Here is a 24,362-nt window from a genome sequence, read left to right as displayed (position 1 = left end):
TCCCATGATCACCTCTTGGCCAAACTGCCCAGTTGTGGCCTTGGCTCCACCACGATCCGCTGGCTGGGAAATTGGCTTCGTGGTCGGACCCAGAGAGTTGTGATTGATGGCAGTCACTCATCGTGGTGCCCTGTGACCAGTGGGGTCCCCCAAGGCTCTGTCCTTGGACCCATATTGTTCAACGTCTTCATTAATGATGTGGACATTGGAGTCGGGAGCGGAATGGCCAAGTTTGCTGATGACACCAAACTTTGGGGCAAAGCATCCACACCAGAAGACAGGTGGGTGATACAGGCTGACCTGGACAGGCTCAGCAAATGGGCAGACGGGAACCTGATGGTGTTTAACACTGAAAAATACAAGGTTCTCCACCTTGTAGAAAAACCTGCAGCTTCCTTATAGGGTCGGCAGTGCTACACTGGCTAGCGCTATGGAAGGAAGAGACTTGGGGGTCATCATTGACCACAAGATGAACATGAGCCTGCAATGCGATGCTGCGGCTAGTAAAGCAACCAAAATGCTGGCTTGCATCCATAGATGCTTCTCGAGCAAATCCCGGGACGTCATTCTCCCCTTGTACTCAGCCTTGTTGAAGCCGCAGCTGGAGTACTGCGTCCAGTTTTGGGCTCCACAATTCAAAAAGGATGTGGAGAAGCTTGAGAGAGTCCAGAGGAGAGCCACGCGCATGATCAGAGGTCAGGAAAACAGATCTTACGATGAGAGGCTGAGAGCCATGGGACTCTTTAGCCTGGAAAAGCGCAGGCTCAGGGGTGATCTGATGGCCACCTATAAGTTTATCAAGGGTGACCACCAGGATCTGGGGGAACGTTTGTTCACCAGAGCGCCCCAAGGGATGACGAGGTCGAATGGTCACAAACTCTTGCAAGACCGTTTCAGGCTGGACATAAGGAAGAATTTCTTTACTGTCCAAGCCACCAAGGTCTGGAACAGTCTGCCAGCGGAGGTGGTTCAAGCACCTACATTGAACACCTTCAAGAGTAAATTGGATGGTTATCTTGCTGGGAACCTATGACCCCAGCTGACTTCCTGCCCTTTGGGCAGGGGGCTGGACTCGATGATCTCCAGAGGTCCCTTCCAGCCCTGATGTCTATGAAATCTATTCCTGCGACCCACTTCTGGGTCTGACCAAGGGTTTAGTCCGATGACTTCCCTGGCAGCCTGAGGAACTACTGTGGCTTGGCACCAACAGAAGAGGACGGCGGAAAGCAGCAGGGAACCCACGTGGAGGCCCGGACCCGGGCCCCGCGGGGAGCAGCAGCCGGACTACACCTCCCAGGGTGCCCCGCGGCGGGGCGGGGCTCCGCGGCGCGGGTGGGAGCTGCGGGCAGACGCGATCATGCCGGGCTTCTGTGCGCTGCGTGCCTCGCTGTCCTCCCTCCTCCTCCTCCTCCTCCTCCTCCGCGCCGCTGTCCTGCCCTCCGTTCTGTACCGGGGCCACCTGGAGAGAAGCAGTGAGAGACCCATCATCGGTAAGGAGGGCGGGCAGGGGCGCAGCCTGTTTCTGCCGCTGCGAGCCTCCCTGGGCATGTCCCAGGCCAGGGGGCGCGCTGCAGCCTGTTCAGGCAGCGGGGAAGGGCGGGATCCAGTCACGAAAGTAAGGAATAGCTTCTCCCCCCCACCCCCAGCTCAGCCCCCTCGGCATAGCATCCAGCTTAGCTGTGCCAGGACAGAGCCATGGCCCTGCTGTCTGAACCCCTCGCCCCTGTTATGGGCTTCAGCAGCAGCCACCTCTCTCTTGCTGCGAAATGGGGTGTAAGGGCAGCCTCCACCCAGGATTTAGTTCCTGGCTGGCAGCGTTCCCAAAAGTTAAGAAAAGCTTTCCACCTCTTTGGCAGGAAGAGCTCTTGATGTTGAAAAGAAAGTGTTCCCCGTGAAGGAGCTGGCCGCTGGCAGCCTTTCAGTTTTTGCTTTCCATAGCTAAAGTTAACAGTGAGCCCCACCCAGCATCAGGTTTTTGGTCTGTTTCTTTTCCCTTTGGGGTTGTGCTGGTGTGTTTTTAATATCGCTTCTGTTACAATCCGGGGGAGACAAACCCCTTGAAAGAGGTTGGGAGGCACATCTCTGGCCGATATGCATGAAATGAATGGAGCTACAGCAGTTTGTGCAAAGTTAAAGCTATGGCCCATTGAGTTTCAAAATACCCTGTGATTCTGGCATTTTTTCCAAAGTCATAATAGGGCAAGTCATGTGATACAGCTGCCCAACTGAGTGATAAAAGGTCAGCGAACTGTTTTAGTCTGTTATCTGCATGATGCTGTTCAGAAACTATCAAGACAATGTGAAAGACCCGTATCCTGCAAGTACACACGTGCTTAACTTGACACACGGATGTATTTGGCAGCCCTGTTGATCTGAGACGAAAAGAAATGCAAAACTCTAGAACTCTTGGTTCAGAGGTGATAGCTTTTTATTAGACCAAATAAAAAAACCCCACAAAAAATCCTTTATTATTATTATTATTATAATATCATAATTATTATTAGATAATTTTTTGCAGTTTCTTAGTTGGTCTAATAAAAGGTATCATCTCTAAACCAAGAGTTCTAGAGTTTTGCATAACTTGATACATAGTGTCTATGAGACATTACTGTGCAGTGGTTACTGCACATTTATTTAGCACTTACATAATCAAGTACTAAATAAATGCTCAGTAACTGGAGTTACTGTGCTGTGCCAGCAAATGTCTGTTTAGTCATGCTGCTGCTCAGTAGCTTAATAATATTGCACAATAGCATATTAGCTCTGTTAGTGCTATGACACACTACTGCGCAGTATTATTTGGTTGCTACACAGTCAGCATCTCACGTAGATGTGCCCACGCAGAAACTGTGATTTCCAGGAGGCTACTCCCATGCTTAAAATGAAGCACATACCTAAGTGTTTGAAATAATAGAGCCTAGCAGGGTATTGATTTGAGAACTCGAGATGTCTTTTTCTGTACATTTTTGTATGATTAAAGTTTAAGATGCAGAATTAATATCTCCATTGTTTATGGATTTTATACTTACAAAAAGGTCATTAAAAAGGTGAAAATGGAACGTTCCAAAATGCTGATCGCCACCACAAAAATAGCCTGCAGCAGATATGTCGGACTGCACAGAAAATAGTATCTGTTGCCTGTCATCCACCTCTAATACAAGTGCCATGTTCGTAGTTCTTTGATCTGTTTGGCTGTACTCATGAAGACAAAGAAGTCAATGACATGATCATGTTTATTTGTAAAGCACATATTATCTTTTTTTTTCTGGATTCCTTAGGGATATTGACACAGGAATGTCGTTCATCGTTCTTGACATATGGAAAGTCCTACATTGCTGCTTCGTACGTGAAGTTTATAGAATCAGCTGGGGCACGGGTCGTGCCAATAAGGTAAGGTCCCATGTAGTTGTAGTTGAGTCATAATTCCAGGCTTTTTTAAACCCTGAAGTCCTAATTTTGTCAGGTGCTGAAACCATATACAGTAAAAGATGAGTTATCCGGCACCTTACAAGCTGGGAAACTCTGTTAACTGGCATGCCGTCTTATAAGGGCATGTAAGGGCAAAGTGAAACTGGAAGTGCCCACCGTGGTATTTCTGGTTTCTCAGAGCCCTCCTGGCCCAGGGGAAAGCAGCCTGTGCTGCCAAGCCCCCACGGCCTGGGGCATAGCAGCCTGTGTGGCCCCCCCCGGTCTCTTTGGGCCCATGGGGCCTGTGGAAAGTGTGGCAACGCGGTGGGAGGGGCAGTGACACCCCAGACACCGCAGGACAGCAATGGCCCAAATAGGCAAAGACGCCTGTTCGGACCACTCAGTTAACTGGCATATTTCGTTAGCTAGCACCCTCCATTCCCTGTGAGTGCCGGATAACAAAGCTGTTACTGTATACTGATAAACTGAGTGCTTTCCTTATTGATTACACAGGGTGAACCCTTTTTTTTAACTATAGGAACAGAAGCTAGATTCAGAGTGAGTTGGTGCATACCAGTACTCTGTGGCAGGCCCTGGCCACAGGGGCAGCTGTGATGCCCCGGAGGGGCCATGCAGCTCCTGCCTGACTCAGGCTGTAATGTAGTCCTCGCTTGAACACTCACCCTCCATTGCTTTTTCTTATTAGAGATGGTGTAAGGGAGGCTGCCTATGGAGTTTAGAGTAAGCCTGAGGCTGCAGAAATCACTGTTGGGTTTCTTCTGGACCCTGTTTTACTCAGTTCAGCCGTCATGCAAAATTGGCCCTTTCACCTTGTCCGTGTCCCAGCAGGACACCCGCAGCTTTACGGGTTCATGGTGTGGCTGCATCCTCTCCTACACCATGCTGTATGCCTTATGGGTGTTATCACTCACTGATGTCAATTGAGGTTCGTTCCACTTAGCCCCTCTCTGGGCTACCTCGATGCTCTCACACCCTTGGATCCCCTTTCAGCCTCTCTGTCTGGACTCTTCAACCCTGGTCCAACATGCAACCACTCCCTGGGCTTTCAGACCCTGGTCCGATGCTCAGTCCCCCTTGGACCCCTGGCTTCTGGACCTCTCTCTTAGCCCATGCTGAGCTCCTCTCTGATCCAGCTTCCAATCTCTTTCGGGGTCTTGCTTGTGGATTTTCGGATCCTCACTCTCTGGGCTCCTACACTCACTGCTGGGCCCCACTCTTAACTCCTCCCATGCTACTGCTTCTCTAAATGCGCCTTGAACCTGCACCCATGAGGACTCAAGGCTAAACCCTGGTGCACCGTAATAAAAAGCACCTGTACCCTCTGGCAGGCACCCAAACCTCCTCTGGGCTTAACATAAAACTAAGGGCACTGCTTTTGAATCAAGTCCCTCTCTGCCCCAGGTATCTTCTCTTGTTCCCAGGCCTGTGGAGTTGCTTGCTCTCAGTCAGTTCAGGAGCCCTGCTGCTCTGCTTCCAGGAGCTTCTCACTGCATGGCTCTCAGGGCTGGATTGCCAGTCCAAGTCAGGCTCAGGGCCTATATGGCTCTATCCTGGCCCCCTTCCCATCACCCTCTGCTACCTGCATGCTGTCTTTCAGGCTGCTTGCCTTCTAAAAGGGACAGGCACACCCCATTGCCTTGTCATACTCCGCATTAAAAGTTTCTGCTTAACCTTGGACTTAGCAGTCTGCTAAATATGTTTGATAGTTTTCAGGCTAGTATAGTGCCACTTATACATAAATAATGCTAGGGCTCCAGGTATAATGGGAAACTGCCAATAGTCTTAATATGTCTGAGAGAAAGTTCATTGTTTAATGTGGCTAAGAAACTACTGCCACACAGAGCTCCGTGTCTTGTGAGTATTCCAAATAGTGGATAAATATGCAAAGGCAGTATTATTTCCCACACTGTTTATTAGCCAACAGAAAAACGTAAAATAACAATAGTGACTACTATGTTAATATGAATTAACATAGTACAGCAGGTACTGCTGCTGCTACAGAACAAAATTACAACCAGGTTTGAATCCCACATAAAATTCCTTTTGTTAGTCAAAGTTTTCCTGGCCATGTTGGTCTTCCTCTTCTTTTTCATCTAGTGTGTGTTAACGAAACAGGTGAGTGGCCAAAGGGAAATTTTCACAAAGGTTAAATTGTGAAGAAGGTTAACTGAAAACTAGAGTTTCCAGTTTGCAAAAAAGCGCACGGTTCATTGAACTGTTTGCTCAGCTGCAGGGGATTCCTAGGGATTTCATCCCCCATCCTCTTTCCCACTTAAGCCAGACCCACTAGACCATTTTTCCTGGGGAGCAGAGACCAGCAAGCCCTGGCCATGTGGCAGATCTGTCAGCAATTGTGCCTTGGATTTGGCAAAAACTCATTGACTCCGAAGCCAAAGTATTTCAGATGAAATATTCTAAGATTAAAAAAAAAAAGGAATGTAAATGTGGAAGGCATATGTCTTGTCAGTTCTTTACTCATAAAGCACTCCTACTTCAGATAGCTCCTTCTTTGTCAGCTCTTGGTAAAGGGAGTGTTTTCTTCTTAAAAGAGGAGAGGTGGGGATGAGTATCCCAAAACAGCGCAGTAGATGGCTCTGGTCCAGACAAACACTTTTTAGTATGCCACCCCAATTCCCTTTATCCTTCCATGGACTCTGCTCTGTCCTCCATGGGACTATTCCTTTCTCTTCAGCTCTCAGTTCTCCCTGAGACTACCCTTTCTTTCCCTAACTTTCTCAGAGGCTCCCTCTCTCATGTGGCAGTCAGTCACGCTTGCAGAAAAATTGTTACAAAACTAGTATTAACTTGGGGACAACGCTCATCCAATAAAATGAGACATGAAACAGTCATGGGGAGCCAATGAGAGAACAGGCTATGTAATCTGCTGCCAGGCCCAGACTCCTATCGCACCCTAGGTGTCCCACTGATGAAAAGGGCATCTAGATGTCCTACTTCTGAAACTATTTACAAATATTTACATCAACATATGTTCACACTGAGCCCCCAGTAGTGTTCCCAGCTAGAGCTGTAGGCTAGAACTCAGTCCCCTTAGCCCCTTTTGTCACATCTCTCCCTGATTTAAAAGTTGAATTGAGCTGGATCACTGCAACCAACGAACCCCTTTTTCAGGCATTGGTAATCACATTTCCATTGCTCTTAATGTGAATCACCTGCAGGTCATAATTCTGTAGGGCTAGACTCCATCTTATCCACTTACCATCAGTACCTTTCAGCACCAAACACTTCACCAGCAACTCCTTTTGTACCTGCTAAGCCTGGAACTCCCACCTTCCAGGTAAACCATCCTGTCAAGTCCTGGAAATCCCCATGACCCCTGATATCCTTGAGTCTCAGAAAAACCTGGTATGCTTGGTAGTCTTATTGACACTGGAGAACCTGATTGTCATCTAGAGCTGCTCAATCCAATTTGGCCTGAAACACCTGGAAAGCCTTTGTAACAAGAGACATTTAGGTTGGACAGTAAAAAGAACTTTCTTACTATGAAGGGGGTTAAGTATTAGAACAGGCTACCTACAGAGGCTGTGGAGCCTCTGTCTTTAGATGGTTTTAAGAGCAGGTTAGACCAGCGGTCAGCACACATTTAGAAGCTGGAACCAACTTCCAAGGGAAGTGGTGCTGGCTCTTACCCTGGGGATCTTTAAGAAGAGGCTTGATGCCTACCTGGCTGGACTCATTTGAGTCCAGTTTTTTCTCCTGCCCAGGCAGGGGGTTCAGACTTGAAGATCTACAAAGTCCCTTCCGACCCTACTTCTATGATTCTGTGGTAAGTAGCAAGCCAGATTAACAAAGCTTGGTCCAAAGGCAGGCCTCCACCACTTCTACCTTCCCTGGTTCCCCCCTTGCTATTGAAATGCCATTGACATATGGGCTTCATAGGACAGATAAAATTGCATGGTCGCAAAGATGACTAGATGATCTCCTAAGGTCCCTTTCCAGCCCTACTTTTCTATGATATGATTGTATTTGAACAGTGGGCATGTCTACATGTGCCTCTATAGCAGTGTTGTTACTGTGCCATCATTTAGTACAGGCAGTCCTCAGACTTATGACACAATTGGTTCTTGAAAACCACATCTTAAGTCGAAACGCTGCAGCTCAGAACCAATTTTCCCATAGGAAACAATGTTATAAATGGGGGATTTCATTCCTGAACCAAGACCTGATACCCTATTTTTACCAAAAATAACCCCCAATTTTGTACTCAATCAATTATAGATGAGTACTGTAAACTACATTAATGTATTTATATTGTAAATAGCAATCCTATTGATTTGGAAGGACTTACGTGATGAGACTTTGATGGACTTTTTGAGGGGCTCTTGGTTGGACTTTTTGAAGTGTTCTTGGCTGAAGTCTTCGCAGGAGTTTTGGCTGTAGGTTCTTCTGCAGTCTTGTCTGCTTTCTTAAAGAAAGTGTCCAAGGAAGTTTGGACAGATGTTCTCCAGGGAGGTGGGCAACACAGTGAATTTGTTCGCTGGCATGGCTTGGTGTCAGATCAAGCATTGTAAAGTTGAAATTGATGTCAGAAACTTGAAACAGGGTGTCAATTTATAAACGTTTTAAGTGCAAAATGTTGTAACTTGAAGTGTTGTAAGTGGAGGACTGCCTGTACTTCCTTTTGGAGCTACTAAATGACAGGGCAGTAACAGCCAGTGGCACATGATTATTTTTAGTCCCTATGTCATCGTAGCGATGCGCTATACTGAGGGAGCGCATCACTATGGTAATGTAGCTGTGGTGTCACAGTTTGTGCCTGCCAATACTATGTTGCCGTAGCGTGTTGCTACAGCAACATAGTGTCACGTGTAAATGCACCCAATGAGTAAGCCTGGCAGAACTGGGCTTTTAGTGACAAGGTTGATTTTTTTTTCTCTTTCCATTTTTCTTTGTATACTTCCTGTTTGACTAATTCTGTGCCAATTGCAAATGGTTGCCAGTAAGCACATTTGGTATTTTCATGGAGAAATGAATTCGTTGTAGACAGTAACAATAATTGTATTTGTTGGTATTTCAGATTAAATTGTTCAGATGAAGAGTATGATAGGATTTTTCAGTCTATAAATGGGTAAGTGTTGAACATCGGTCTCCTATTAAAGTATGTGTTATCATCTGTTTTAAAGACATTTCACAATATTAGAGACACTGGTATACGTTTAAGTCCTTCTTCTTTTCTATCAGAAATTCAAAGTTCATACATTTTATTTTTCTTAGTTGGAAGTGCTATTCAGTTCTTTTTATTATTTTTTTTGTTGTTTTTTACAGTTTTGCTGAGTGTTCCCCATATACATGCCTGTGCTAAGACAGGAAGTTATTTTTTTTCTTTTATCCTGCTCTTTAGGAAGTGCTTAATGGTCAGATACCTGTCTGATTACAAAGTTCTACCCTGGTACTTCTTTTTGTCCATTTTCACGCTGACATGAATAGTATCTGAATGGCAATTTTGGCTTTGTATTTTACATCTACAGCTGCCTACTTTCCATTTTTTCTTATTTTGTCACTACCCATTTTCAAGTGAATTCCTTCCATTTGCCAAAGCTGTTTCACTCTATTTGCTGCTTCTCTCCTCTCCTCATGCCTCCTCAGTATCCTTTTCCAACCCTCTTCATGTTGTCATTCCTCTTCTTGTGGCCTGGTAGCAAATCTGATATTTGCCCCTGTTAATATTATTAGGTCTCAGAATTCACCTATCAGACCTTCTCACCTTTTGCTTATAATGTACTCAAATACTGTAGTCAATGCAGGTATTCGTTATTACTAACAAAACCACTGGACGTTCTTTTTCAGGGTGCTCTTTCCAGGAGGTGGTGTGAAACTTAAGACTTCACAATATTCCAGTATTGCTCGGAAATTTTACAACAAAGCACTAGAGGTAACCATGTTTTGGAAGATCCATTCTGATTATTGTGCATGTTTAGAGACCAAAGTGACTCGCATTTGGACAATTTCCAGCTGGAATAGAAAATAATAATATTATAGTAGTATTACTACTACTCTACTATACTATGGTACACTTGATCTTACCCTACAAGAGGCTGAGAAACGATTATTGCATCTATTAATAAGCAGCTGGCTATCAGTGTTTGTATAGCAAATCATGTAGTAATTTATTAACATGCAAATCTGAACCAAATAACTTCAGACACCACAAAATTTGAATCTGAACTTTAGAGTTTGGGGTCTCTTTTCCTAGTTTTAGGGAAACCAGCTGTTGACTTCTTTTTCTACAGAACTTTATTTCTAAGAAGGATCTTATTCACCCTCTTTTCCTAAACTTATTCCATCTTGCTTGTTATTTCTTTGGAACAGTTTATATTTTGTAAAACAGAAATACTTGTTACTCCTTTTCTATGTTACCTCAGACCAAACATCTTAAAAGTCAGAGTGAGTTCAGTACTTTCTGAAAATCAGGTACCATTATATCATGTCTGTGCCACTTCTCTGCTGAACTCAGAAACAATCAGCTGCAGAAAAACAAGCCTTGACCCCTTAGTCTTGAGTGCTCCCACACTCAAGCCTGGCAATTATATGGAGTAGACAATTCAGAGAGGTCCTGAACAGGTCTACTGCCAATCTCTTTGATTAAATCTTGACTAGAATTTATGCAAAGTTAGGTTAGGAAACACATTTTAATAGATATACTTTGTAAACTAGTGCTATATCATAGAGCAACAGTTTACAATAAATACTTCTATAACTTACAGTTGAGACAGCAGCCCTGGAACACAGTCACTGGGTGCATCTACACTTGCAGTTAATATGACTGAGTATACTCTGACTCAATTTGAGCTGGAGTAAACTAATTCTAACACCACTGTCTACATGTGCGTTTAGCATTTAAGTGCAGTAATATACTGCGCTGCCAGATAGTCCTGTCAGATGTAAGTGTTATCTGCCAGTGCAGTAAATTAGTCTACTGCACCCTAATTGCCGCACCTGTGTAGATGGTAATGCTTTACTGTGTAGCAAATTAGTCTGCTGTGCAGTAAAGCATCTTGTATAGATGCACCCACTGTGTCACAGAGTGCGGCTTAGCAGCTACTTAACTTGTAGGGGCCTAAAGCCCCTCAACACTGCTGAAGTCCCCAGGCAACTACATGTTTGCTATTAAGCATGCACCTAACTGACAAAACTGTGCTGACATCACTTAGCAGCCAGGTATCTAGTTCATACTGACCCCAAAGGACTCACAAAATAGGCTTCTCTGTGTTGATCACCTATGGTGTCTGGGAGATATAAACAGAGCAGTAACCCAGTCATTAGGGCACTCTCAATTAGGGAAAACCTAGATTTATAATTCTTCCTCTGCTATTGCTGTTCAGATTTACATTTCCCACTGCCCAAACCTGTGCTCTAATGATGTATTCTTGCGTAGGACTGTCTCTGTTTCTGCATACTTATACATATGCTAAACTTTCTAAATAGTATTTAGAAAAGTAAGCATGCTCAGTGGGAAGTTGTCTAGGCAAGCCAGTTGGAAATGCTGAGGAGACAGGTATGCCTAACTCTCACTCTCTCAGGGACTGATATCAGGCTGGAAGGAGGTAACTGTTTCCACTTAAGATTCAGTTATTACCACTTCTTGGATTTAAGTATCTAAGTAGCATCAGTTCTTCTTTCAAAGGATAGCAAGAGGAAGAGTAAGTGGTGGTGGAAGCGGTGTTCCCTTTTTCTCCAAAAGTCCAATGCTTCAAACATTCCCCCAAGTTCTTCCACTTCATGTGAAATATTTATATAACTGTTGGAGCAGGATCTGAAAGCCTGGTCTCCTGGGTGAATGCTCTAACAACTTTCTTTCTGGCCCAGTGAACATTTAATTATTTCATTCAGAGTATAACTGCTTCAGCAGGAGAGGTTGAGAGAAGTATAAGCCCCTCAGGAAACTTTATAACCTGATGGTTAGAGAGTTGAGAGATGGGGTTGAAACTCTCTTAGTCAGAGAATATTAAACTGGGAGCTCTCACATCTTAGGGGAATGTCTGAAGCATTGGACTTTTGGAGAAAAAAGGAACACCACTTCCACCACCACTTACTCTTCCTCTTGCTATCCTTTGAAAGAAGAGCTGATGCTACTTAGATACTAAAATCCAAGAAGTGGTAATAACTGAATCTTAAGTGGAAACAGTTACCTCCTTCCAGCCTGATATTAGTCCCTGAGAGAGTGAGAGTTAGACATACCTGTCTTCTCAGCATTTCTAACTGGCTTGCCTAGACAACTTCCCACTGAGCATGCTTACTTTTCTAAATACCATTTAGAAAGTTTAGCATACGTATAAGTGTGCAGAATTGGAGCCGAAGTTTTTGGCAGGGCAATCCTTATTACTAATAATGCCTGTAATGAAATACCATTAACACTGCAGCAGCTCAGTTGCTTTTGACATCACTTTTTACTCAGTTTTTGAGAAAAATCTTATTAGCAATTGTATATGTATTAAGATAATTGAAAATGTAGAAAGTAATTTTCACTTCTTTATAGACAATCCTTACTCGTATGTTTTACTTATCTTACTCCTAGTTGTTGTGTACTCTAAACTGCATCTTTTGAAACTTAATTAGTACCATAAAATACTAATACATTTTATAGGTATAGTTAGCTATAAAAAGTCAAGAGCATATTAGCATGTATTGAGATGCCTGGAATTTTATACTGTACTGTTATTTAAGTTCATGTGGATGTCTTTTCCTTCTTGCCTTATCAAGTTCACAGTGAGAAATTCTTGCTGTATTTTCAAATGTGTATATAAGTCCTAAATCCAATGTTTTAACATTGGCTTTAATGAGAAGAAATTCAGTACTTTTTTTCTTTAGCTTAAAAATTGCAGTCTTTGACACTCATAAATATATGTCTACTCCAGCATGTTTATTTAAATAAAGGAAAAATAAGGGACTTTAAGGTAGGGGCTTGATTATAGTTTCACTTCCATCAGTATAACTCCTTTGACGGAGTTACTTCTCATTTTCACCAAGGAAGGTCAGAGCCGTATACCTTTAAATCATGCATAGCATATAAAAGAGACCCTATAATACCACTGGACCTTCTCTGTTGTAGTGTCTAGTTATACTGAGGTAATAGCTCCATTCTAAATGTCAAAAGAACAGCATCTTTTTAAGCTGGATTGTAACCCAGAAGTGAAATTGTTTTAGAAACAACTTAAGAAAGTATAGTCGGCCCTCACGAAAAAGTACTGTTCTGGAGATAAACCAGTTTAAAGTTTACTTGTGGCCAGAAGAGCAGTAAAATAAAAAATACCAAATTCTTGCTCTCTGGATTTTCTCTCCGAGTTATATAGTTAAGTGACAAAACTGGGATTTTATTCTGTTTTTTTTTCTTAATGTGTTTCATTCTTTCCTTCCTGTGGTTTTGCTTTTAAAACAAATGTTACGTTAATTTAATTGTGGTTTTTTTTTAAATAAGTGCAACTTTCTCTCTCATATTATTTAAAGTCCAGATTTCTCCTTCAGGTACCTGAAACCTAAAATTACTGACTCTACAAGCATAAGAGGCTAGTTGCTGCTGAAATCATTCCCATACAAATAAAGTATTTATTTTAATAGGATTTTCTGCTGGGCTTGCCTTATTTTTAGGAGTTTCCTCACTTCTAAACTGTTTTCATGTCTAAAACAATCATAAGATTAAGTTCCAGCAACTTGTGCGTATGCCCACATTATGTGTGGACCTGCTTTAAGACCGTTTCCCTCTCCTCCCCCAACCCCTCTTGTTTTAAAGGCTAATGACAAGGGAGACTATTTTCCTGTATGGGGAACTTGCCTCGGATTTGAAGAGCTTACATACCTCACCAGTGGAAAGATTTTACTTGTTCAGACTAATACTACAGGTGTTGCACTCCCACTGAACTTTACTTCAGGTGAACCATCCTCTTATGTTCCTGCTGTCATTTGAAATGCTCAGAAATCTTTGCAGAACTTCTCAGATTTTTTTTTTCTTGTTTGGGGGTTGAGGTTTTGGAACAAGTGATTTGTTCTGTCACCAACTATCAACTTTTAACGCTGTCAGGTTTGTTACTATTAATGGTAAGCTAATAACATTATATATCTGCTAGATTTGAGGAGAAACAAGCAGTTTGAAGGTAATAAGAGTTAAATTGCGATACAAACAAAAATTGTGGTTTTGAAAACCCTTGAGCTTCAGGGAACTATGGTCCTGAATTCAGTATTTGGCTCTGACCCTCTCTTTGAGTCACAAATTGTAGTGTGACCACCTCCAAATTTTGAGGACAGATTAGAACTTGGCTGCAAGAATCATGTGTAATTGTGAACTGGAGCACTCTTTTCTTTGGTGTTATAGCACAGGGTATTGGGGCTATTTGCAGACTCAGGTGTATGCAAACTCAGCATAAAGATGGGAAAAGCTTGGCCTTAATGACATTTTCTGTGACTTCTTGTCATGAAATAATCAGTGTTGCCCCATTGATTGCCATCAGTCAGTCATTGGGTCAAATTGTATTGCGTTGCTGTTCACAAAACAAAACCTGCAGTGTGTGAGGGTTGCAGCATGTACCCTAGTGAAAACAGTAAGCACAAATGCTGATGAAGTAGTAGTACAGACTTTCATGTGGGGGCATCTTTATGTCGGGCTTCTTAACTAACTTAGTTTCATGAAAGAATGGGATTACAAGGATTCAGAATAAGTTTCACCAGTATTTATTAATATTGTATCCCACCTGATAAAGATAATCCAGCTCTTGTCAGTAAGGTAATTGAAAACATGTCTTTGTCTTTTTGGTATAAGATGCAAAAGATAGCAGGTTATTCAAGAATTTCCCAGATGAGTTGTTACGACATCTTGCTACTGAGCCTTTGACAGCAAACTTTCACAACTGGAGTCTTTCCAAACAGGTATTTGATTGTCTTGTTTAGTGAACCCAAATAAGTTTCCTCTTTGAAATTTAGAAATAATAATTAAAATTTCTGTAACATTTTTGCTGCAGAATTTCACAGCGAATAGTAAACTATGGAAATTCTATAAGGTTCTGACAACCAGCATGCACAATGAAGTGGAGTTTATATCAACAATGGAAGGTAATGATTGAAATGCTAATAAAGTTGGTTTCAGGGGAGAGGGAAGAGTTGTGGATTGCCTGAGTAGGATGGCAGTTTTTCTAATTTATAATACAAGTTAATTGTTGCACTAATAAATGTTTTAGCACCGTTTACCTTTTGAGTGACTGGAATGTACTCTGTCTGGAGAGAGAGCTTATTTTTTGACATGCATGCCTCTGAACATAAGTATTTTTACTTCTCACCTCTTGCTCCCCTTCCAGATAAGGCAACGTATTTAAGCACTAGAATATTTTCCGTGTTGTGAAACAAGATATACGCTACTCCAGCTTAATTCCTATACAGTACAATGTGCATTTACCTGTTGCCAGGCTGCTGATACTGCCTCTCCCTGCTTCACTCTTTATCTGTGCCTGCAGTACAAGGAGCACCATTTATGGTAGAGATATCAACTGTGTCCTTGACAACTTTGTCAGTAGCGCTGATAACGTCTAAAAGCTGGTAACTTCTGACATCTAAGAGGCTTCTGCATTACTTACACTTTCACATGGCATATTTAACTTCATTAATATGTGTGTCAGTTCACTAGAGCAATGGTGTGTAACTTTTTCAGCCTGTGGGCCAGATGAGCATTGCCAGGTCTGTCCATAGGTTGGATCCAGTCCATGGGTCTGATCCAGAGTGTAGTGCTGACTCAGCTGGGGCCCCATCAAGCTGTGTGGAAACAGCCCAGCCAGGACCAATATAGCCGCTTGGGGCCAGGGACTGGTCCAGTTGGAGCCAATCCAAGCATATAGGGTTTGGAAATTTGGCATGGGAGTGGTGGTAATGTTAATTGCCACTGCTTACCCACCACCAAATTTCTAGACCTCAGGGGAGATTCCATGAACTAGATTACATAGCTCCTTGGGCCAGATTACATGGCACTCATGCACTAGAGAATCCTAGAGAGAAATTTTCTTATTATTCTGCTAAAACCTATACAGCAAATAATGTATGTGGTATTACATACATTATATATTCAATTGTAACTGCTGTGGGCTGCTTGCACACAGTAATTGCTTGCCATGTTACATTTTTTTCTGAAATGAAACTGTTTACAACACTGCAGCTAAATGTTGTTCTAAACAATGGGCTTATTATGAATTTTGAAGCATGAATGAATTTTTATGATAGAGATCCAACTTGCTCTTTTTGACCTTTTTCCCATTATAGAAGCCATTAAATATAAGTGATATTTCTCCAAACCTTCTTGTTCATCTTAATAAAGGTATCCACATACCTCTTAAGTAAAGGCATACATTTTGTTCACCTGTGTTGTTGGAAATTTTTTTTCTACAGCATTTAAATATCCCATTTATGGTGTTCAGTGGCATCCAGAGAAAAATCCTTTTGAATGGTACAACTCATCAGGAATACCACATTCCCCATCAGCTGTGAAAGCAGCATATTATACAGCTGAGTTCTTTGTTAATGAAGGTAAGAAGTTTGATGAGGGGGATATATGTGTACACACATATGGACACACACACACACATATGGACACACATCTTACATCATTGGTTTTTGGGAGTTACAATAGTGGAACTTTATTTGAAGGAAAAATGAGTTCCTTTTCAAAATTTTGTACCTCTTACTGATCCCTGAGAAGCTTATTATGCAAAATGTATAGGCTTATAAAATAAGGAACACCTTAACTTAGCAAAATGTAATATCAGAAGTGAAACCTTCAGATGGAAGGTGATGAACTTTCAATAGCTAGTGTTGTTGGTCAGGTCCTTGGTATTTTAAACTGTTCTGTAGTTAAACTAGGTTGAATAACAATAAACCTCTTTCTCAGAAAGCTTTTCAATATAAGAACATATCAAAAAGACATTATATAAGATGGTTATATGGCTGCTTAGCAACTGTGTAATGTGAACCAGCATCTGGAGAATGTAAGATCTTTGGATTTTGATGAGCTTCTGAAATGATTTGTTCAGAACATGGTAAACTGCAAGGATCTGTTCTGTAAAATTTGTATAGTATTTTAAATATGCTGGTGTGTTTGCTGCAAACAACTGGAATATAAATATAGGTGTATTGAGTTTGCTCCATTCCAGTCACTGCAGACACTGTAGCACATACTGGGTGCATCTACACGAGATGTTTACTGTACAGTTTATTGTGAAAATAACTGCACTAATTAGCTGCATGGGAGAATAATTAGCTGGCAATAAACATCTCAGCATCTACACATGCACCTCTATTGTAAGTAATATCATGAAGTGGAGTAAAAAACTTGGCAGCAGTGCACGTATAGATGTTGCCCCAGCTGGCTGGGGCATAAGGGTGCTTCAGTGTTGGGGCTGCCTGCTGGCTAGCCCGGCACTAAAGTACCCTTGTGTCCCAGTCAGCCCCTCCACAGCATGTCGAGCTGGGGGAAGCAACCCCAGGCTGGCAGGCTGACCCCCCAGGTTCCCTTCCAGCTGAGGCTGTTCAGCCCTAGCTCAACTGCAATCTGCAATCCTGGGTTCACGTGCAGATGTGTGCCTGTGAGCAATAAACACTGGTGTGATATGTGTCAGAGTTTATTGCTGGGATGTATTTGGTAGCCATGCTGGTCTGAGACAAAAATTAATGCAAAAGCGTAGAACTCTTGGTCCAGAAATGATACCTCTTATTAGACAACTGAGAAATTGCTGTGCATTAATGTGCACGTGTAGATGCGCCCACTGCTCCATTTGATGGGTAATGCTCAGGATTATGACTTGCTGATGGATTAGGACCACAAAGACCACAATCAATAAATTAATTGAGCTTGGCCAGTTTCGTCTCTAAAATCTTTCTGAATGACATATTCTCATTAGAAACAGAAAACAGTTAACAGGAAAGTTGACAGGGGGACAGAGTAACAAATATCAGTATTAAAATTTTGTTCTTTCACTGACTAGGCTTCTATTCATGTTGTAGTGTCACTACTTTGCCCATGGCAAAATGAGATAAAATTTCCCATTCAGAATTTCCACAAGCTTCCTTTATTTTGCTTTATCAGGGTTTTCAGTGCGACTCAAAAGGGGGATAGAAAAAGAAAACAACTTGGCAAAAAAGATGAGTCCTTTTTTGTCCTCACTTGCAGCATTGCACTCCAACCTTTATAGGTTTCTATCTCTTTTCCTGAATTGCAAGATCTCATCAGGTGCATATATGTGTGCACTTTAATGCACAGTAGCCTATTCTGTAGTGCATTAAAGCAGCACATAAAAAACCATGCTAATACTCTAATGCACAGTAGAATAGGCTACTGCACGTTAAGCATCACCTAAAAAGCATGTGTTTGCCCTCTTTGTATTAGCACAGCCTAATGTGCATGTATTTATTACCTCATATTGGAAGTACTAAATTTAATGTGCAGTAGGAAAAGCACATTCACCCATACGTAGACGCAGCTGTCTATGTTAGTTAATCCTTCAAAACTCTCTACAGCATTATTGCAACTATCTTGTAAAGTTCCGTGCAGATTATAAAGAGGTCTTCAGGGTGGGTTACCTCAGTGTTTCACTGTCTTTGGGTTGTATTTTATTTAGTTTGTACTGATTAGAACCTCTCTTACCTATTTCCTCCACACAATGAAATGAAATATGCGATAAGACTGAAAATAATTTCTAACTGATGGAGAATTATACTCAGAACTTCTGAGCTTTTAATAACCAAACTGGTCTGCTGAGATATGTTTACTTTTAACCAGTGATATTTCTTACTGTTTCCTGTTAATTTTTTCCTGTGTGAAGTTCCAGAAATGAAACAGTGAATTTGGAAGGCTTTTGTTTTTCTTACCAATACAGTCCATATCAACTTTTCAATTTTATAGTAGACTAGTATGCAAACATCTTAAATCTGCTGGTGTGGGTGACTCCAGTGCTGCATGAATCAATTTTTAGCACCAGCTACTGCTTTTAGTAACTTACACTGTCTCCCATGATGATAAAGCAACCCTTTTACCAGAGAACGGTATCCCAATATATTTTTTTCCACAAAAAACAACCATTATTATAAAGTTCTTTATGCTCATTCTACATGGAATAACTGACAGTACTAGGAGCTGTCATAGATGATGGCAGTGGAATAAGCCTGTACTTTTAAAATATTTTACAGCCCGGAAGAGCCTGCACCATTTTTCCAGTAAAAAAGAAGAAACCAAAGCATTGATTTACAATTATAGCCCAGTTTTTACTGGAGGATTTTCTGTCTTTCAGCAAGCCTTTTTTTTTGATTGAATGTCTCCTCAAAGGTACAGGATAGCTATTTGTGAATAGAGTTGTTTGTTCCTGTTTCATAATTAAGCAGATGTTATGCATTGCAAATGACAGAAGGCCTGAGTGTCTTACATTACCTTACAATGATTTATCTTGTGTTGTCTTTGTAGGGTTGAACTATTAATTTAAAAATTTACATTCAGTGATAAAATAATTATGATGGATCACATTTTCAAACACACTACAGAGGAATGTATTTTACCTCCAGAGGAGGCAATTTAATTATACATTGAAAGAATCAGGGGGAATTTTAACATGTGCTCTGGGGGTGGGAGGTGGCACTTTAATTAATGGTGTAGCTCCAAGAGCCACTTTAATTAAAGCGCCCCACCGCCTTGTGCATTAGTGCTCCTGTACTTCAAAATGGTGGCAGAGCTGCTTGAAATGAAGCTCGTTTGACAAGCTTTAGTTCAGATACCCCCACTACCATTTTGAAGCACAGGGACACTGGTACATGAGATGTGGGAGGATGCTGGAGCACAATAATTGCCACACTCCAGCAGACTTGATTAATCGAGCATCGGCGTTAATTAAACATTTTGCAATATTCCGCTCACATATATTTCAAATTAGTTTACTTCTGCAAAATATGGTGGAATCTATCATTGTAACATATTTAGTTTTAAATACATATTTCAGTATAATTCTGTTTTGGAAAGAATATGAAATTTTAAAAATGAAACAGTCATTTCATTTGGAACTTGATGTAAGTGTGTCTGCATAACCAAACTCTTGGCAGACAACACAGTGGGCACACCTGCATGCGTTATTAATTTGATGAAACAAACTCCAGCATATAATGTGTTGGAGTTTATTGCTTGCAGGTGTGCTGTTTGAATATCAGCATCTACACATGGATTGCAGTACACCAAAAACTCCACAGCAGGATAGTACTTTTATTAACTGGATAGTACTCGTCTTTATGGAAAAACTCCCTGCTGCAGAGTTTATTAGTTTCCTGCGGCCTAATAGGCCTAAGAGCTGCATGTGTAGATACTGTGATGTTTAGTGCAAAGCTAATTAGACAACTCCTCAGCAAAGTACCCAGTCTGTCCTTAGAAACAATGACAAAATAATAGGAAAGTGTTGTTGCAGAAAGAGATAAAAAGGTCATGTATTATCCTATTTATGGAATTGTATTGGGCATCTCTTTTTGGGTAACCTGTGCCATTGTAGCCTTACGTATTGGGGAAAATGCAGCATAGTCAAGGCATAGCTAACAGATAAAATAAACTAGTTTGGAGGGCCTATGTTACAGAACACTGGGCATGTCTATGTGTGAATTTACATGCGTCTAAACTTAATGTGCCTCACCCTAAGGCACATTAAGGCAGTTTAGGTGCGTGTCTACATGTGGTCACCTTAAGGCACCTTAACATGGCTTTGCAGCCTGCCCTTGTTAACACGCTAGATGGTTCCCCTCGCAGCCCTGCTCTAATCCACTCCTGCTGGTCCTCCCTCCCCAGCAGATGAGTGGCGGTGCCAGGAAGTAAAAATGGTGGGTACTTTTGCAGCCACTAGCATCTCTCCTGTCCTGGGGGAGAGGCATGGGTTTGCTGGCCAGAAAATGCAGCCCCTGTAGTGGTGGGGTGCCTCACTGCCTGCCTGGGATTTAGGCACCTTTAGAAGTTGGCGCTGGGGCTCCTGCCTGAGACAGCAAGCAGACTGGGTCTGCGTCTGACCCTAACACTCGTGGCAGGTTTTTCCTGCTCCAGCTGGCTCTGTCCTTGGCAAGCACCCAGCTTCTCTGCTGGCAGGACACTCCTGGGGGCTCTGTTTGGCTCAGCCTAGGGAAGCTGGGCACCAAGCCCCCTGCCCAGGTTGCAGCTGGCACAACAGACATAGTATTAAGGTGCCGTACTGTGTTTACACATGGGGTACAGTGTCTCTACTACTCGCACCTGCTTTATATAGGTATCAGATTTAGTGCCAGATCTCCCTAAATTGCCATATTTAAGGCACATTAAGGATGGGCACGCGTAGACCCATCCTTAATGCGCCTTAACTATGGCGACTAATACAATGATAATTGCCTTAAGTCACCTTAAGGGTGCATGTGTAGACACACCCACTGATTAACTTTCCACTCCCAACTTCAAATACATTTTCATACCTTCCTTGAGAATCCAATCAGGAAGCCCACTGTAATCAATGGGCAGATCTTTGGATTAGGCCCTCAATTTGCTTTTTAAAGGACTGAGTAGTCCTTCCTTTAACAATGCCATCATGAGTAATTTAACTTTTTTTTTTTTTTTTGCTATTGAGTGAATTCCAAATTTCAAAAGTTTGGTCATTGAGGACAGAAGGGCCAGAGTTTTACTCTTCTTTTTAAAACAGGGTCATGTGATACTTTACATAATGGTGACTATATGAAGTCAGCACTGCAAATGCTTACTGTTGAATTTACTGCATTGTAATCTCTTTCTCTTTTTGTTTAGCCTTGCAGCACACTTCTTTAAATTTAAGTGGATGGTCTCAATTACTGAAAAAATGTGGGTATTTCTTTGCTAGATCCACATGAGAATTCAAATGAGACAATTGCACATATTTCTCTTTCATTAGTCAGGCTGTAAACTTCCATTGATGTCTGAGGGAATTTTGAGTATGAAAAAATACAGGTTTTGACACTCAGGTCTCCAGAATTGGAAGTGAATATACTGCATTCCGAAGTACCAAATCTGAAATGCATGCAATACATTTCTCAGGTCATTCAAGCTGGTGGAAGACTTTTTGCTAGTTACAATTAGATAGGGCTAGCCACAAAGCAAAAGCAGCTATTTGAGTGTGGCTTGGGTCTGAAACTCAAAGCCTGTATTTCACAATTTCTGAGTGTTACTGTCAAAGGGAGAGAAATTGAATTTATGTGGGACATTGTAGGTTACTTCTGCAATTGCTTGTCTAGCCCAGTTCAGTTTGCTATAGTTCTGTGTTATATTCTGAATCTGCAATATGGGTCTGATTTCTTACACAAATATGACAGTATAAATTGATTGTATTAGAATTATTCCTGACATACACTGGGGAGAGGAGAGATGGAATCGGATCCTCTATCTGTGAGCAGGCAGAGCAGCTAAGTTGCTTACAAGCTAAGGGCCAAATCCTGCAGTTCTTACACAAGCAAAATTCTCAGGGACATTGACCTGATTAAGCGATGGAAGATGCCGCCCTTATACAGGGACCAGTCCTGAATTTGGGATTCTTGTTAAGTTTAGTGGTGGTAAGAAGGGATGTATTGTATGCAATATAATATGTTTTGGGGGTATTGGTTGTCGTCGTGTTGGTCTAAGGACATAGGTAGACAAGCTTCTTTGGGCAAATGTAATATCTTTTTTTAGACCAACTGTGCGCCATAAATCATGCACTAATTGGATTTATGACACACTATAAGCTGCCTGCTATCTGATAACCCTAGGTAACCACTCTACATTTTACCAGCTACATTCTGTCACCAGGTCAACACTGCCCCCCTTTTCCCTTTGCCACCTGTCTCACACCTATTGTCTCCCATGGCCTCTGATCCTCAGTGCCACACATTTGCATTTTCCCAGACATGCATTTTGCATATTGGCTTCTGTTCCATCCAGGAGAACACAAAACAACAGCAGACTCTTCCCATGCCTGAAGAAGGAGGCTTGTGCCCAAAAGCTTGTGAAGAACAAATTTTTCCAACTATTTTTTTGGTTTAATAAAAGATATCCCATCTACCCAAAGAATTTTGTCTAATATATAACATGGAAGAGATTATTCACAAATATGTAAGTTAATGTTTCTTGTTGTACTGTGTAAGCCTTACTTCACTGAAGTGATAATGTTAATGATTTCCTTTAATACTTGAAATAAAACTTATCTAAGCAGTTTTGTACTTTTTTATGTTGTTCATGTGGCGAAATGCCGGGCTAGCGGCTCCGGCACCGCTTAGGGGAGCCGCGGGCTTTGCGGAGTTGTGCGAGCGCGCGGCTTGTGGGGTGGGATTGAGGTAGCTCTTAGCCGCCCTCGAGGTTTGCCGAGTTGGCACAAGTAGACGACTTAGAGTAAGTAGTTAGTGTCTCTTAATCTATAGGGTGTCCGTTGGTTCACGAGGTTCCAGAGCCAGCCCTTGCGTTCCAACAGTGGAACAAGTCCAAAGCTAGGTGCGGCTGCCGACTCCTTAAGTCCCAGAACTGGTCAACGGCTCATTGATATGGAATGTTAGTTATAAGAGTTATTACGGAGCAGATATAGAGTAAAATAAAAAGATTTATTCACTCACCTGGCCTCACCCTCTTACAAGTAAGAGGGGAGGCCGGTTGGAACGAAGTTGCAGTAAATACAAGTATAGCGAGCGTAGATATGCTGTCTAAGCTACGACGAGAGGCAGTCGAGAAGCGGAGTCTCCGATGTTTCTTCAGTTACAGTATGCTGGATACTAAAGGGGTCTGTTGGTTCACGGGGTTCCAGAGCCAGCAGCTGCCGACTCCGTAGTCCCAGAACTGGTCAACAGCTCATGAATGGGATATTCTATAGGGTGTCCGTTGGTTCACGAGGTTCCAGAGCCAGCCCTTGCGTTCCAACAGTGGAACAAGTCCAAAGCTAGGTGCGGCTGCTGGCTCCTTAAGTCCCAGAACTGGTCAACGGCTCATAATTGGGAAACACAAAGCAATACTGTAACACAGTGAATCGTTGTCTGTTGTCGGATTTCTGAGGCCTTTATCTTCGCTGGGATACGCCCAGGCGGGGAGGCTGAGAACCGGTCTGCGGGGTGATCAGGCCCACAGAGTTTTCCAGTTGTCGTCTCTGCTGCTTCCTGCTTTTTTGCCTCTTTTATAAATGTTTGTTGGACTGCCTCTATGACACTAACTATAGTATACAGATAGGGTAATTTTCTTTTACATAATTATTGCTAGGCAGATTTTCTACATAAGTTTCATTTCTGCAGAAATGACACTTCTAGATAAGAAATAAAATTTACAGAATGCGCATGTGTAGCTTAATGCCAGTGGAGAAAAGTACAAAGCGTTCATTTTGATTAACAGTCTACTCCAAGGTTACATAAATGTGAGAGTGCCGCGCGGCAGTTACACAAAAAAAAGAGAAAATAATATAAAGTCTTTGCTAAAAACTATAAGACAGTTACAGTTCACAGATTCTAAAGAGACAAATAGTTACAGTTCATTGTTTTTCTGTCCAGCCTTAACAGTTGCATACTATCAGGGCTGAGGCAGCTCTGCAGATGGACTCCATTTTCCAGCAGGCCTGGCAGTGGTGGCTCCTTCCAGCTGCTGCCGCTGGCTGGAGCCCCACAAAGACTGGCTGGAACCCGTGCAGACAGGGCCTAAGGCCTGGACTGAGCACATAGCCCTAGCCCCAGCCCGTCTCACATGTGGGGATCAGGGTCCCTGTAGCACCCACTCTAGACCTGCCGACCCTGACCACGATGAGTGGCAGCAGCGGTTGGGCAGAAGTTGCTGCTGCTGGGTGCGGAGAAAAAGTAGAATTGAGTGGGAGCTGCGGTCACCTTCCCCTCACCGCTGCCATTGTCTGCAGTCACCTCCCCCTTCTTGCTGCAGTTGCCAGAGTGGACATTGTGGTTGCTCTGTGGTTCCTCCCACACCCAGGAGCAAC

At 42.4% G+C, this 24,362-nt stretch overlaps 1 protein-coding gene across 5 annotated transcripts in view; it reads left to right on the top strand.

Annotated features, from left to right (window-relative positions):
• The first annotated feature begins 1,320 nt into the window (after positions 1-1,320).
• Positions 1,321-24,362, top strand: part of GGH (gamma-glutamyl hydrolase) — a 43,040-nt gene continuing 19,998 nt past the window's right edge. For 3 of the 5 annotated variants that reach the window (XR_016441442.1, XR_016441441.1, XM_090040056.1), the window contains exons 1-8: positions 1,321-1,490; positions 3,279-3,390; positions 8,465-8,515; positions 9,235-9,319; positions 13,175-13,313; positions 14,198-14,304; positions 14,397-14,487; positions 15,808-15,945. Coding sequence is in view for 3 of the 5 variants with exons in the window: in XM_090040056.1 (XP_089896182.1) it covers positions 1,358-1,490; positions 3,279-3,390; positions 8,465-8,515; positions 9,235-9,319; positions 13,175-13,313; positions 14,198-14,304; positions 14,397-14,487; positions 15,808-15,945 (856 nt within the window). In the remaining 2 variants the exon portion in view is untranslated. Of the gene's footprint in view, positions 1,491-3,278; positions 3,391-8,464; positions 8,516-9,234; positions 9,320-13,174; positions 13,314-14,197; positions 14,305-14,396; positions 14,488-15,807; positions 15,946-18,600; positions 22,616-24,362 lie in introns of those variants that run through there. The other 2 variants (XM_090040055.1, XM_090040054.1) reach the window with 2 other exon arrangements.

The sequence above is a fragment of the Crocodylus siamensis genome, chromosome 3 (genome assembly GCF_052110815.1).
Source record: "Crocodylus siamensis isolate JL-2025a chromosome 3, ASM5211081v1, whole genome shotgun sequence".
Taxonomy (NCBI): Eukaryota; Metazoa; Chordata; order Crocodylia; family Crocodylidae; genus Crocodylus; species Crocodylus siamensis.
Note: the sequence above shows the minus strand (reverse complement) of the source record. Positions and strands in the feature narration are given on the sequence as shown.